Genomic DNA, 15,599 nt, shown 5'->3' with positions numbered 1-15,599 from the left:
TTTAAAAGGAAAATAATGCCAGCACTATTTCTCAGTTTATCAGCCCTCAAAACCCACTCACAATGGTAAACACTGAATATCTCCCAATTGTTATTTAATTGCACATCATTGAATTCACTTAGTTAAAATTGAATTACCTAATATATTTCTAGATATTTGCTGCGCCCCATTTTGTTCTTTGGTCCACTTAAACTCGATGTGGGATACCCAACTCTGTTAGCATTTGCCTGAATGTGTGGGATAGAACAGGTCAAACCTGGCAACCTGGGTCAAATTGTCAGAGCAAGACAACGGCAGCGTAGCAGCAAAGTACCTCTCTGTGTTCGTATTCACGGTCAACAAAACAGTGTTACATATAACTCACAGTGCGCTCCAGGATTATGTCGGTAAGTACCATTACACAACGGTAATCAAGACCCACATACATGCAGGAAGATCTAAGTAACGTTAGTATAGGTTTACGATTACATCTAGAAATACGCTTTCTTTAAGATGGCGGTTAGCGTTAGTTAGCTTAGCGACCCAGCTAACGCTAAGTCTGCTCTCTGACTGATGCATGAATGGCGAACGTAGTGGGATTTAGCTAATGCAGATAGCATGTTGGCTGACTGGCTTGTTTTTGTTTGAATGCACCGAAAAAGCAATGTCATGACACTCAAATCAAGTGGATGTCGTATTTTTAGCCAAGAAAACGGTTTCATTACATCACCAGTAACGTCAGCTAGCAGCTTTTTAGCATAATGTATCGCTAACGTTATTATTTATTTAGTTGACCACGGTAACGGTCGTGCTATTGATGGCACATTTGAAAGCGCTGTTTATATTAGTATGTATGGTAACGTTAACTTCCGGGACACTTTAACCTGACTAAATTATATTATTCCCATCTGACTGGGCATCTTTTGATTTAAGTTAAACAAGTACCATTAATCAAGGATGTTACATGTACACCACGGGTAAAGTGTACTTAAGAAGACGGGGAATATAGTACTTGAACCCATTCTTACGAAAACTTTTGAAATTGGTATGTATGTTAACTAACTATCACAATTGTCATTGTGAGTGTGTTTTATTTGCAATTGTAAGAATGAGCAAAATGATACAAGGATTATAAAATGTATGCAGGGACATTAAAACACATATCCTATATGGCCCTGTGCAACACAATTTGTTTTGGTTTAAACTTTAAAGTTATCTCATACACTGCTGTTGTTGTAAATGTAGTTGTGTTTCAAGGTTTTCTAATGGGCTAATGTCAACCTTTGGGAGTGTATACAATAGCTTTGTTAAAAATATCAAAGTATTGATATATAACGATACTGAATATTTGTAACAGTTTAACATTTTCAGTATTGATACATACATATTAGTACCATCTGCACTTTCTGCTCTCTCTTCTCTCTGACAGCGAGTTGATACAAATACTGCCATTTATATATATTTTTAAATCCAAAATGTTATGCCCTCAATCTTGTCCATTTTCCCCCATGGAATCGTATATCAATATTTTTCAAGTTATTGTATCAAGTCAGAAATTCCAGTAACGGGACATCACTAGTACACAACAAGGACATCATTACTTGAGCATAAAGACGGAGTGCTTTTAGGTCCTGCACAAATCGGGGGGGGGGGGGGGGGGGGGTTTACCAACATAACGCTGAATGTGTTTACCTTGTATCCATTTCTTCCAGGGAAGCGACAGTGACTCAGTCGATATGACCAGAACAGGCTCCCCAGTTCATCACAGAAAAAAACACAGCATGGAGTCATCCAGATCTCCCAGGAGCGCCAAACACCACCATTCACGGTCACGGTCACGCTCCAAAGACCGAAAACGTTAGTATTCAGTAACAGTACCCAGGCAGTGCTGAAAATGCCAGAATAATTGGGGCCATGGTCGGAAATTTGTTCTCAGTATACTCATGAGATCCATCTGTAGAATTTGTCAGACGAAAACAGCTGACCACAGAATTAGCAGCAACAAAAATAGAAAGTAAATTCCCCAACAGGAACTACTGCATAATCTTGTCTACTAACTGTATAAAGTACTATATGCAGTAGCTTTACTGTGTGTTTGTCCAAATGTGCTCTTCTCAACCTCGTTTTGTTTTACAAGTCTTATTTGTCAGCACGCTGCTCTCTGCTGTTTCCAGGTGACAGAAAATACAGACGGAGTCGCAGCAGGAGTAAAGAGGTAATTGATGAATTCATTTCTATGACTAGAAACGCATTTTATGTTATTTTGAACGCTTAAATTGTATTCCTCGTTAATTTTAGGTTGAGGTGAGTATGTTTTATAAGGTTTAATTTGTTACAGTAACCAAATTTAAGAACAAAATAAATAGATTGAGATGGGCTCACTCACATGGAAAGGGTCCTTTTTTTTTACCTTCCCCATGTTGACATGTCTCAAAGGACGTTTTTATCCTTGGATATCTATCATTGTTTGTTACCATATTAAATGGTGAAGAGTAGATTTTTTTTTTTTGTTAAATACTGTGTGTAGATCACATGATAACATTTCTATAATAAATCATACTCAGCGTGCTAATGCACGAAGAGACTGAACAGAAGACCCTGCTGACATAGCAAAATAATATGTCTACTACTGGGACAGGTAACTATCTGCCATTCAAACTCCTATTTGTCTCACACTATTTATAGAACAAATTGAATTAACTCTTGCATCTCTTTCAGCTAGGGATGGGCATAATTAAACAAATTGTTCCTTTCATTTATCCAAATGGCGTTTATTCAATTTCTGTGTAATTATGTCAGACTAATTAGTCTGGAAAAAGAGTAACAACGTCGGCCTCCCTCTTTAGTGGTATGCCACATACTATACCGTTCCAAACTATGTTCACATGAGATACAGTTGGTGCAACTCTGTTATGAAGAGAATTTGACATAAAATGGTACATAGTGCATCAATTCTGACAAAAAAAAGGCATTGTAGAAATGCATAATTTTTTATTTAGGAAGTGTTTTCTCCTGTTTTGTATGCCGTAAGTAAAGAAGCTGTAAGAAGTAAGTCGGATGCCCATCCCTACTTTCGCCTTTCAGTGATTTAATATTCAAAGCATTTTGGTAACATTGAATTGTCGTTGCTGAACTGACAAACCACAATTTTTTTCTCCAGAGAATCCGATCGTACGGTTTGCATGCACACTATTACAAGATGAGAGACGGTCCAAACATTCTAGTTTGATTAATTACATTATTATCTTACATTTACATCCAAAGTGACAATGCATTGTGGGTACAAAAAGTGCAAGAATCATGCAGGTACATCAACATCAAGTATGCTGATGTGCTTCCAGTGCTACATTTGGGCCACGGTGCAGTCTGAACAGAGTTTTCAATTCCATTGAAATTAGTGTATTGAAATTAGTCCATCATGCTCACAGAATTTGTATGGAAGTGGATTTTAAATGACGAGGTTTTTTTGACAACTTGTCAAAATTGATTACATACCGTCTGCCATAAGCCATGGTACTAACTCTTTTTGTTGCACTATTTTCCTGAAAGAGACAACTTCTTCTTAAAACAGGCACGAAAGAGGGACTCTGAGAAGCCATCAAAATCACACAGAAAAACAGACGAGCAGCAAGAGCCAGAGAGACTTTCATCAGAGAACGGAGAGGAGCGATCCAGACGCAAAGACAGGAGACCCTCAAAGGGCCGGAGCTTGTCCAGGTCACACTCCCGAGAGAGGTTAGTCTGGTCAATAAACTGCATAAAGACACATGTTCAGCGGATTCAACTTGTTTAATAACTCAGAAGGAAATTCATTGGTATGTTATAGTTTCTGGATTAATCTTTGGGATTATTGAAAGCCCAAAAATTCTCATCATTTCTGTTGTAGAAGTCCTGGTCTCGTTAAATACCGCTCAACATTTTTGATACACAGTAGATCATCTGTTCTTAACAGTAATCAAGGATACATGTATGGCAGCACTATGAGTCATGCCAGTAATTTCTCTGATTTGAGTTGATGGCTCTTATTGCTTTCAGACGGCCTCACAGCAAAAGTAAGGACAAACGGCGATCGCGCAGCCGGGACAGGAAGAAGAAAGCTCGGTCTCGCTCGGGTTCAAGGACCAAACACCGTCATCATAGCAGAAGTCGCAGTAAGAGCAGGTGAGCTTAAACTAATTATCGTTATATCTTGTGGGGATTAAGTATTTTTGAACTCTTGTCCTGCATGCTTATCATTCTACTTGTTATTAACAGTATGTTCATTGATTTTATTTCATTTTTTTTGGTTGTTCCATCAGGGAGCGAAAGAAAAGGAGTGAGAAAGTGCGCAGAAAGAGTCGAAGCAGGTCTGTTAATCCACCTGCCTTCCGGGGCCGAAACGCAGCTATGGATGCACAAGAGGCCCTGGCCAGAAGGCAAGGCAACAGTTTATAGGGCATTTACAATATAGATGGTTGGTCGTTATGCTCTGGCCAAATCCAAGAAATGGTAGAGGTGCTTCTTGCATCTGTGTAATAGCAGCTACAAAGCTTAAAAAAAAAGAATGAATTAATCATACAGACGCTGAAAACGTTTACTGCCCTACTAATGCCTGACAGTTTAAGAATATGATATAGCTAGCAGGCAAAGCACAGATTAGGTAGCATTAATGGAACCGGTAATCTGACTTCTCATCCATGTTGCACTTGCCAGAGAGCATTGTTGTTCATTAAACCACGTTGGTAGGAAAACAAAGAATCATAAAATATTGATAGGTGGGGGTGTCCTGGTGGTCTGGGTCTCTTCAGACACTGCTCATGTCATTTTAATGTCTGGCCGGGGACCTTTGTTGCATGTAACCCCTCCTTTCTCTACCATCATTTCCTTTCGAATCTCTACTGTCCCCTTTTTACATAAAAGCAAAAATGCTCAAAAAAAGACAAATACAAAGTCTGGCTGATGTCTCCAACATGTGGATGCTATGGTTTTTATGCTCACACGTAATATTATCACTTTTAGGTAAACAGCAGTGGGAACAATAGGCTTTTAAACCATATGAGTAACGTCATCTTCTCTTTTTCCAGGCTGGAGAGAGCGAAGAAACTACAAGAGCAGAAGGAGAAGGAACTGTTGGAGAAACAGCAACAGGAGGAGATTGTTGCAGGTGAGAAGGGCTTATTTAAAACCTTGATCATTTGAGTCCAGATTCAGTTACTTACCATTTTGGTCTGTGTGTGTGTTTTGTTTCCAGTGACTGCCCCTGTCGCGGCAGTCGCAGCTGCAGCTGCAGTGGCCACCTCAAGCCCTGCCCTAAATGTGGCAGCCCTCCTGGCCTCTGGGACCCAGGTCACGCCTCAGATAGCCATGGCAGCGCAGATGGCAGCCCTTCAAGCAAAAACACTGGCAGAGACGGGTATCGCTGTACCCAGCTACTACAACCCGTCCGCTGTAAACCCCATGAAGTTCGCAGAGCAGGAGAAGAAGAGGAAAATGCTTTGGCAGGGAAAGAAGGAGGGGGTAAGATTGAATGTAGCTGTTATTTCTTATTTATCTAGCAGTTTTATGCATGCCCAGCGTTTCCTTCTCACGTTGTTTAAAAATATATATTTCTATTTGTATAGATTTATTATTACATGACGCTTATTTCCATTTTTAAGGACAAGTCGCAGACAGCTGAGTTGTGGGAGAAGCTGAACTTTGGAAACAAGAACCAAAATGTTAAATTCCGCAAACTAATGGGTATTAAGGCAAGTATAATTGTAATTTTATTTAACCGATGGGTATTTACTACTGCCAACCACTTACAGCTTTCTAATCTGAACGTCTTGGAGTTAATTGAATTTGTTTTTTTTTTACAGGGAGAGGATGAAGTTGAAGTTGCCAAACCACTTAATGAGGAGGGCTTGAAGACTCTTCAAAAGCAGGAGGAGATGTTTAGGAACCTTGACGTTCAGTACGAGATGGCTCGGTCTCAGACACACACCCAGAGGGGGATGGGCCTGGGTTTCACCACCTCATTCTCACGTGGAATGGATTCCATCTAGTGCCAAACATTGGCCGTCTTTGCTACTCATCTGATCGTATAGGACCACCAATTCATCGCTAGCCCTCAAGCTTGCACGGATGTTGCTCTGAATCTGTAATTTATTTATAGACAAACATCTCACATAGTGGAACATTATAATGTAAATAGCCAGATGCTGAGTTTGTCTCAGTATTTATGAATCTGTACTGTAATCTTTTCAAAAGGACGCATCAGTTTGACTGGTTGATACTGGTTAAAATTAGATATTTGTTTTGAATAATGTGTTAGCTTTTTTTTAAAACCCGAATATATATTGATATGTGATTGTTTCAACATAAACTGAATATAATGTGGTTCAAGTGCACACTGTTTACATTCATGCATCGGAAGTCAATTTAGCATTATCATAATTCCACAGATTCATTTCACCTGGGGAAAAAACAAAACTGTGGGTTATAATACATGTTGTCTTCTGGATTGCTGTGGATGAAGATGTGCTTGACAAGAGAAATCACATTCTTCAAATGTTCTTGAAATAAATTAGTTTTGTGTTGAATAATATTTTTCGTACATCACCTCCCATTATTTGTATTTATGTGATATCTGTATATTACATTTCTGGTCAAATGAACTTTAATGTTACCAGGGCTGGGTGTTAATGAGAAAATTATAAATTCATATCAAATTTAAAAATGAATGTCCAAATTCCATTCATAAAGCAATATAACTAAGGCTAAATCATATGGAATGAAATTGATGTAAAGTTATATGAACTGTGTTTAGGAAAAATAACTCAATCTAAACAAAGTGTCACTTGTCAAACAATCTGCTTGCAATTGATAACTTTGCTAAAAACATGAAATTATGTTATGGCAATATGATTTCACCGAAAGTCTAACAATCTTGAATTGTCACCTAGCCCTAGTTTTTACCAAAGCTGATAGAAATCCAGTCCAAAGCAAAAAAAGACAAGTTCACATACATACATTTTTATTATAATACTGGAAATTGATCAATTTCAGGGCTTTGTGTCGACACCTAATTGGAAACCCACTTCTATTTACATATGAGGCTGGAGTACAGCACATGAGCCACACCAGTGATGAGGTTGTGGTTGGCAAACTCGAGGATAAGGAGCAGGATTGGGTACTCGCTGTGTCTCTTCTCCACAGTGGACTCATCACTTAGGCCCATCCAGTGAAGCAGCAGTGTTTGCATGGCTTCTGGGAAAAGCTCTGCGGCTAGCTCTTCTGCAGGTGGCAAGTCACTAATTCGTTCAATATGCTGCACTTTAAAGCCCTCCACCTTCTGGCTGATGCCGCTGTTGGCTGCATGAAACTGTTGCCCTAGCCATCGTCCGATACCACAAAGCAACGAACTTGAATACGCACAGCCCCAGTCTTTGGCCTTCAGCAGGGCTAACACAGTTTCTGTTACATCCTTTTCTTCTACATTCCCAGTTATGTACCGATCAATGTTCTCCAAAAGCATCAAGATGGTCTCCAGCTGTTCTGTGTTGCTTTGAGTCTTAGCGGAGAGTTTGTCATCCAAGCGGTGCAATTTCTGTCTCACTGTGGAGAGAACGTGTTGGCTTTGCTCAGCCTGCAAGCTCTGTTTGCGAATAGAACAATAATCGTGATCTTCTGATGTATCGCCTGTGTCACTGCAATGCACATCCACTGACTCCATGCCAACATGGCGATGCTGAGGTTGTGGCATTTCAAGCTGCACATTGAGGCTGTAACTCATTTTCAGGGGGCTTTCATTTATCTGCGATTTCCAAACATCCTACAAAAGGAAAGACAGTAAAACATCCAAAAAGATATATTAGGGTATATTTAAAACAAAGCAGATGTATAATATAAAGACGTGCATAATGTTGACTGTACTGCACCTGGAAGTTCTCTAACACAGCGAGCTGCTCTTGCTTACTGTACATCTCAAAGGCTACTCTGAAAAGTCCTTGAACGCTGTAGAACCAGAGGCTGTTATTTGCAGTATGTACCTTCAACCCATGGAACCTGAATGCTGCAACAGGAAACTTTGTTAACTTTTAGTGTGTGTGTGTGTGTGTGTGTGTGTGTGTGTGTGTGTGTGTGTGTGTGTGTGTGTGTAAGTGAAATCATTGTTAAGGCTTGTGGTACTATTTTCTCTTGCATATTTTTACCTGAGGCAAAATTTATTTTTGTTGCGAATCCTTTCTTGGCAAACTTTGCGTGGTATCTGGGATGGTTCTCTGTGCGGATATCCGTGTTGGAGAAGACATCAGCTCCTAAATAAAGAGGAACCACTGGACTCTGAAAAAGAAACAGAGATGATACATGCTGTGATATACTGGTATTGATATTACACTTTTCAAATATTGATATGTTTGTATATAGGGCCTAGAATATTGTGTAAATAATCCAACAACTCATATGCAATCACGCATTTATAGTTATGGTTACAGACTTTCTCCATCCCCTACTCATTTTGGGTGTAAGTAATTTGCCATAAAAGAGATGAAACGCACAATACACAAGTTAATGATGGATTTGACTGATATTAGGCTCCTTTAAGATGAGACAGTCCTGCTCAGAATCGCCCCCCCCCCCCCAGATAACTGTAATGATCTGTAAAATCATATCTCATATCTATGAACTTCTGTATTGCCTTTGTGCAAACCCTGTAAAGATACAAAGTCAAGTCTCGCATACATTATAAAGAAACAAAGGTTGAATATCTTGTAAACAATTTGAGGCTGCAAAATATTTACTCAAATATAGATTTATAAGACCCCCTTCTTTTCAAAGCATTTAAAAGCGAATTGCCCTTTTTTGTTTAATCCTTAGAAAATGTAAATAGTATGTTTTTATCCGTTTTAACTATTTGTGATTGTCACGTGATCTCGCACTCGCTTCACTACGGATTATTAACAGATTAATAAAAGATGACGATGACCGCTGTAGCACCCTTTAGCTGCTAGAGGGTGCTATGTCGATCATCATCATCTGACACCAGGTGCTATGGGAAATATCATTACAGAAACAAGTCTACCGTTGTCGTTGATGGAATATCTTTCAGCCTCACTCACCTCGTTAGAACACTCCGTCAGACTGAACGAGGTCAGGTTCACCAAGTAAATATAGCGGATCCTCCGTGAACCCCCGTCCCACTGCGGTAAAGTTAAGTGGATAGTTGGGCAACTTGACATTGCTGGATGCAAATGAACCTTCTCACTCGGTCACAATTGTTCAGTAGTAATCCGAATCTTTCACAAGAATACTTTAAACGAAAGTAAATAAGTCAATCGGCTGCAAATAAAGAAAAGAAAATGACTCAACAAACCAAAATGTCAAAAGAGTTTTTACCCCTCAGCGATGTTTTAAGGACAAAGCAAGCCGCTATAAAAAAAAGGGGATCCTCTATGAACTGTGTTGTCGTGGTTTATTTGCAATTTATAGATTTAGCTATACATATTTCATAAAAGATTGGGCATTTTGTCCTATCGCTTGTTTCATTTTTTGTAATCTGAGATCTCAACCTGTAATTCAACGTTGTGGGCAAATAAAAACCTCCTGTATACGTGTACCTAACACGTGACACAAGGAGGGCCAATGAAGACGAAGAATAGTTGCTTTCACCTCTGAACTCCATTCCTGTAACACAAAGCTGGGTAAAAATGGCTGAAGTGGATTTCGGGGATAGTGAGCTCTTTCAGCAGCTCGATGACTCCGCACCTCCCGGCCCGACGCATATTCGCTTCACAAGCGATGAAGAAGACCAGGAGGAGACGAGCCAGCACCGGGGCAGACTGGAGGAGTATGATGACTCCGTTCAGAGGCTCACTGAAGAGAATATCCTTGCGTCAGTTGCGCTAAGTGTGTGCTAGCACTGTTGATGTTGCGCTAGCTTACGTCGGCTAGCACCTGCGACCAAAACAGAAAATGCACAACCGCGACGTGTATGTTAATGGTGCTTGTGTATGTCTTCTGTGTATTACCTTAACTCGTAGATTACATAAAGGTTTGAGAAGAAAACTGAACATCCTGACACGACCAAGGTAACGTTACTGTTAGCTGACACCGAGTAATGCGCACACGAATGAATCGAAACTGATCACTCAGTGACGTTAACAAGCGACACGTTTCCCTCTGACTTTATAACAGCATCGCAATGGAAGATGTCAACATGGACGGGCCAGCTCTTCATATCCTTTATATCAACAACATCATTTCAAAGTAAGGAGTCAAATAAATATTTGCTTTGCACAGTACAATTAGTCACGGCTGTCTAAGTTGATGTAGTGTTGGAACATGTTTTAACCGTGTTGGTAGTAAAACATTTTGCCAGCACTTGTTATAGTTTTTCCATTATGACTAATACGATGAAAGTGCAGCATATTAATTACCTTGCTGTGCATGTGCGCCTCATCTCTAAATTGATATAAAAAAAACTACAATTAATGTCTCCCTTTAGGTTGTGTCGTCAAGAAATTGAAGATTGCGTCTGCAGTGTGATTTTGAAGCACCAGAAACCGAGCAATGAAAAGAAAAACTCCACCTTTCAAATGAAACCTCAGGTGTCTGTCCATAATGTATCTTATTGTGATTGATAATAATACAGCTTTTAATTTGCTAAAAATATATATAAATGTTTTATCCCTTATGAAGAATTCAGCTTTTGATATGGATGAAGATCTGCTGAAGTCCTCTTCCAGTAACGTCAGAACAACAACTGAAGCATTTAAAGTGAGGATTTACTTTTATTTTCAGTGACTTGCATGTTCCACAATCTCTTGCCACATGGAAAAGAAAATGTCTTCAAATAGTCTACATGTACTGTTACTCTCATTCATTATTTTCTTATCTTCCTGCCTTAGGTGGTTGGAAGTGTCCTATACTTCACTACATTCAGTGTTGATAAACTTGGACAGCCTCTGGTGAATGAAAACCCCCAGCTGACAGATGGTTGGGACATTCCAACGTATCTTTAAAATGGATAAATTGACACATCATCAAAAATCGACAGTCTTGTTTGTTAGCTCATCTGATGTGAACATGTGTTGCGCATTTGAGAAGTATTTTGCCCTGGGATAATAATCTTCCTTTTAAAATAAACATGTCCTGATTTGAAATATGACAATTTATTATAAAATATCCAGCATATAAGTGGCACTTGTGTTGAAATAGACAAGATAAAGAGTTTGTTGCTTTGTTTTGCACAAACATGATACAATTTCCTGAATTGTTGCAAAGCTATCACCAGGTTTTCAACCAAGTCATTGGCACAGATGGACAGGACATAGAGATGAAAGACAAAAGGTATGTCGGGTTATTAATGAAGCTGTATTCAGTTTCCATCTTCGGTTCATGACTTGGTTTCTTTGTGGCATATATCTGCATAATGAGACCATTGCTGATCTGTTCATTTTAGACCCAAATCAATGTGTTTCAACTGTGGTTTGAGTGGTCATCAGCTGAGAGACTGTCCCAAGGTAAGAACAAGTAAACATTATTATGGAATGAGCCTAAGTTAAATATAAGAAGAGTCTTGATTTACTACATTTATACATGTTTACCTTCCCTAGCCCAAAGACATGGCTGTAATAAATGAGAGAAGAAAGGAGTTTAATCAGAGCAGCAACCAGACCATGCAGAGTAACCAGCGGTACCATGCTGATGAAGTGGAGGAGCGCTTTGCTAAATACAAGCCGGGAGTCATGAGGTAGGATTGTTGTAAACAGACACAAACATAATTTAATCACATCCAATATCTGTTGTACCAAGTAAAAATAAATCTTGATCATTTCATGTTTTACATTGTGTTATGAACAGTGAGGAGCTGTTGACAGCCCTGGGACTTGATGGGAACACCCTCCCTCCTCTGATTTATCGCATGAGGCAGCTAGGCTACCCTCCAGGTTGGCTTAAAGAGGCAGAGATGGAAAACTCTGGCTTAGCCATGTATGATGGAAATGGTACGTTCGAAATGAAACTTGTGTGGTTGCACTGATTTTCTGTAGAGTAAACTACTGCAAAACATAATTTTATAGACGCGTACCACGGCTGAAATCCTGTTTTTTTTTTGTTTTTTTGTTTTTTTTCTGTTTTCTAGTTCCAATTGATGCTAGTTTAACAGACAACACCAATTCACAAAACATCTCCTATGATGTTTCCAAGCTGGTTGAATTCCCAGGCTTCAATGTACCTGCATCACACCAAATGAAAGATGTAAGTCCTAAAATATCAACCTTTCTTGAATATATCACAAGTTATGTGCGAGTCCGGGTATCTGAATTATATTCACATTTCAGTTGTATTCATATTTGTTTTATTTATTTCTTCAGTTTTTCTAAAATCAGATAGAGGAAAATCTGTGATATTTCATCAGCATTTGTGCTAAAATACTTGAATTTGAACCATAGTATAACTACAATTTTCTGTTACATATTTGAGATAATTGATTTATTCAAATACAGTACATGGAGTAACTTTAAGGTACATAATTGTATTTTGTCCATCATAAGGAAACGGCATCCTAACGGCCGCACACTGTTATTTGAGTCATTATTTGTATTGCCAGGGCATCTTCACAACAGTTGCAGATCTCATAGTTTTTCTTTCTATTTTTCTGACCACCAGGACTTCATGCAGTACGGTTCAATTCCAATGCAGACCAACCACTTCAAGCAAAACTATGCCGCCTACCTGTCCAAAAACTTCCCCAAGGTAATTATCTTAAAGTCCCTGAAGTGATTGGGTTTTTCCTCACACCTGCTTCTTAGCTTCCATCTGAGAGCCCTGCATTGCTCCAACCAAACTTTGTGGATATTACATGTCAAAACACCATTGGTACTATTTGTCAGACCTGTTCTCATTCTCCATGATACCACTGTAGTTACTATACTGTTACATAAGAATTGTTGAAGGATTATTTATACCCTAAATCTTGGTACTTGAACATGAGAGTATAGGCAGATGTATTACATTTTCATAAGGTGATCAAATAATAAATTCACGGGGGTTTCAGTGTTTGTATCCTTATCATCCAACAAAAATCAGAGGACATAGAATGGATGTACCTATAGGACAGATTACAAACGCCAACAATTATAAAAGAACTATGCCAAAAAAATACATTTCAAATGTGAATTCTTCAGATAACTTGAAGGATTTGAGAGAGAAAACAATTATTATTATTATTTTTTTCAACCCTGTGTTCCCCACTGACCGGGTTTAGCGCACTACCCACATTTAAATGAATGGGAGAACTGGCAATTTTGCTGCAACATCTGGTTTGGTGTGAATGCAGCCTCAGCCCACCATTTGGCTCTATACAACAGGCCATGCTTTTCACATTCTTCATAATCCCACTTAGACAGCCATTCATACTAACCCAGTGCACAGTCCTCTATCATTCCAGCCTCTGGATTTTTTAAGTTAACACTGTTTATCAATTTACAGGCACTGATAAAGACAAGATGTGTAATGACTCAGCATTTGGGCAAAGCCCTTAAATATTTTTGTCTTTCTTTCTTGCCAACAGCCTGGTGCCTCCTGCAACAAGAGACGCCATGAATCTGAGTCCTCTCCACATCAAAGGAAGAAGACGAGGTCCAGTCCTGATAGGAACTCCGATAGGAGCTCGGACATGGATGTTGAATCAGGTAACTGTTCGTCTCAGTTTCATTTTTCAGCAGGCTCATCGTGTCTTTCACAAGTTACTTGATCACAAAGGCTGAAGCAGTAATCTGTCATTTTCTTAATCTTGATATCCACTCTGTTGCTTCATGACATGATACAAAAAAACTGCTTTTACAATGTTGCCATGTTTTAAAAAGCAGCTCCTCCAGTTGTTATTCGTAGCTCAAATGCAGAATAATTCATCGTAACACTCACTTTCTATTTTGTGGTGTCACTCCTCAGACCCAGGAACACCGTATTGTGAGGGCCGGGGTGATTTCCAGTTCCAACCTCCGCTACCCCCTGGCTCCCCTTGCTTCAGCTCACCGCCTCCTTTACCCCGGGGCACTCCTCCTGCTACACCCACTCCCCCACCTCTCCCTAAAGGGACACCTCCTCCCACACCCACTAACGGCTCTCCAGCTCTGCGGGGGCAAAAATATATAATCGTTGATGACACCGTGGACGAAACGGAGGATGAATTGACATTGGAGGAACTAGAGGAGCAGCAGAGGCTGATTTGGGCAGCTCTAGAAAATGCTGACACTTCCACTAATAGCGACTGTGAGACACCTGCAGCGGGAACACCTGTACCCAGTTCACCAAGTGTGTCCGCACCTGCTTCTGCCTGTACCCAAACGGAGGTAGTTGAAGAAGCGATGGACATGACGAGGCCTGCAGAAACCTGCCACAGCAGTAAAAATCAAAGGGAACCGAGGGTTGAAGATGTCAGCCCTCAGAGGCCTGATCCAGTCAAAGCCCAAGATGTCAGCCCTCAGAGGCCTGATCCAGTCAAAGCCCAAGATGTCAGCCCTCAGAGTCCTGGTCCAGTCAAAGCCCAAGATGTCAGCCCTCAGAGTCCTGGTCCTGTCAAAACCCAAGATGTCAGCCCTCAGAGTCCTGGTCCAGTCAAAGCCCGATATGTCAGTCCTCAGTGTCCTGGTCCAGTCAAAGCCCGATATGTCAGTCCTCAGAGTCCTGGTCCAGTCAAATGCGAAGAAAACAACCCACAGAGCCCTGGTGTAGATTTCTCTAATGACGAGAGGATAACCGCTGTTCCTCATCGGAGCCGGTTTGCAGCTGGCATTGTTCCATTTGAAGATACACCAGAGTTCACTGAGGTTGCTGAAGCCACAGGAACATATCTTAGGATCAGAGACGTGCTTAAAAGTTCCCCTCGCAGTTTGGCGAAGAAAAAATAAGATGTGTACCGTGTTTGGAGACATGGACATTTTTTAAACAAAAACCTATTTTTTCATTTTCATGACCATCCTATCAAGCATGATTTTAGCCGTTTATCATTTTGTACCAAGTTGAATGTCTATGCTTTGTATATACACATTGTATCTGTGAACATACCACCAAGGATAGCCATTTAGGGATGCTGCAACATCAATAGTTTGTCGGTTTTGATCAATTAGTCTCTTTTTTTTTCTTTCTAGCAGTTGTGTTACTCATGCTGTTAATTTTATTGTAAAACTTGTAAAATGGTAATTTCCTGACCTGTATAAATGGCTTTTTCTATTTTTGTCTCACTCAAAATGCTCTGAGTAAAAATGCTTTCTCTTGCTTCAGTGAATTATTTCGTCTGGCAGCCATGGATCGATGTGGATTTCATTTATTTTTGCTATATGTTGACAGCACAGATGGCACAGTATGTGAGCTAACAGTGTATAGTTGATTGTTAGCCATCTTTATCAGAGCTTAGTGAACAAGTTGACTCATTGTTACATTACGCTTGGTCTACATTTTGTCTTTATTCATCAAATAGATTCATATCACAGCTGAAATTAAGTTATTTCGCCCCCTTTCAAACTGATCTGCCAGCAAAAAAGCATCATAAAATGTTCAAATACAGATTTAACATAACTTTAAAGAACCAATATGTAAGGCAATAGAGACTGTTGCGACCCCTCCCCTCCACTAGGGGTCTGTGTGCCGTTAGCTCGTTC

The 15,599-nt window shown here is 39.8% G+C and overlaps 3 protein-coding genes across 5 annotated transcripts; 2 read left to right on the top strand and 1 right to left on the bottom strand.

Annotated features, from left to right (window-relative positions):
- Positions 1 to 273: 273 nt before the first annotated feature.
- rsrc2 (arginine/serine-rich coiled-coil 2) lies at positions 274 to 6,544 on the top strand. Of its 3 annotated transcripts, none has more exons than XM_079160466.1 (10): positions 274 to 386; positions 1,692 to 1,836; positions 2,154 to 2,194; positions 3,551 to 3,714; positions 4,015 to 4,140; positions 4,278 to 4,325; positions 5,043 to 5,122; positions 5,210 to 5,475; positions 5,616 to 5,705; positions 5,817 to 6,544. In XM_079160466.1, the coding sequence occupies exons 1-10, from the start codon at positions 381 to 383 to the stop codon at positions 6,000 to 6,002; spliced, it is 1,152 nt and encodes a 383-aa protein (XP_079016592.1). In that variant the 5' UTR covers positions 274 to 380; the 3' UTR covers positions 6,003 to 6,544. The 3 variants fall into 3 exon arrangements, with proteins under 3 accessions (XP_079016592.1, XP_079016590.1, XP_079016591.1); XM_079160464.1 differs by having other exon boundaries at positions 4,278 to 4,394; XM_079160465.1 differs by having other exon boundaries at positions 4,278 to 4,394; positions 5,616 to 5,709; positions 5,821 to 6,544.
- A 477-nt stretch (positions 6,545 to 7,021) lies between these two features.
- Positions 7,022 to 9,491, bottom strand: LOC306696865 (uncharacterized protein). Its single transcript, XM_079160584.1, has 5 exons — positions 9,334 to 9,491; positions 9,057 to 9,247; positions 8,151 to 8,280; positions 7,878 to 8,011; positions 7,022 to 7,771 (listed from the first exon to the last, which is right to left on the bottom strand). Exons 2-5 carry the CDS (start codon positions 9,174 to 9,176, stop codon positions 7,040 to 7,042), a joined length of 1,116 nt encoding a protein of 371 aa, XP_079016710.1. The 5' UTR covers positions 9,177 to 9,247; positions 9,334 to 9,491; the 3' UTR covers positions 7,022 to 7,039.
- Positions 9,492 to 9,635: 144 nt separating this feature from the next.
- Positions 9,636 to 15,216, top strand: zcchc8 (zinc finger, CCHC domain containing 8). The gene is made up of 14 exons (XM_079161694.1): positions 9,636 to 9,822; positions 9,986 to 10,025; positions 10,132 to 10,203; positions 10,442 to 10,544; positions 10,636 to 10,713; positions 10,845 to 10,948; positions 11,221 to 11,286; positions 11,399 to 11,459; positions 11,553 to 11,689; positions 11,800 to 11,942; positions 12,080 to 12,195; positions 12,607 to 12,693; positions 13,511 to 13,631; positions 13,891 to 15,216. Exons 1-14 carry the CDS (start codon positions 9,645 to 9,647, stop codon positions 14,847 to 14,849), a joined length of 2,265 nt encoding a protein of 754 aa, XP_079017820.1. The 5' UTR covers positions 9,636 to 9,644; the 3' UTR covers positions 14,850 to 15,216.
- The last annotated feature ends 383 nt before the right edge of the window (positions 15,217 to 15,599 follow it).

The sequence above is a fragment of the Pholis gunnellus genome (genome assembly GCF_910591455.1).
Source record: "Pholis gunnellus genome assembly, chromosome: 6".
NCBI classification, from domain to species: Eukaryota; Metazoa; Chordata; class Actinopteri; order Perciformes; family Pholidae; genus Pholis; species Pholis gunnellus.
The sequence above is the reverse complement of the archived record's forward strand: the minus strand, read 5'-3'. Positions and strand labels throughout refer to the sequence as shown.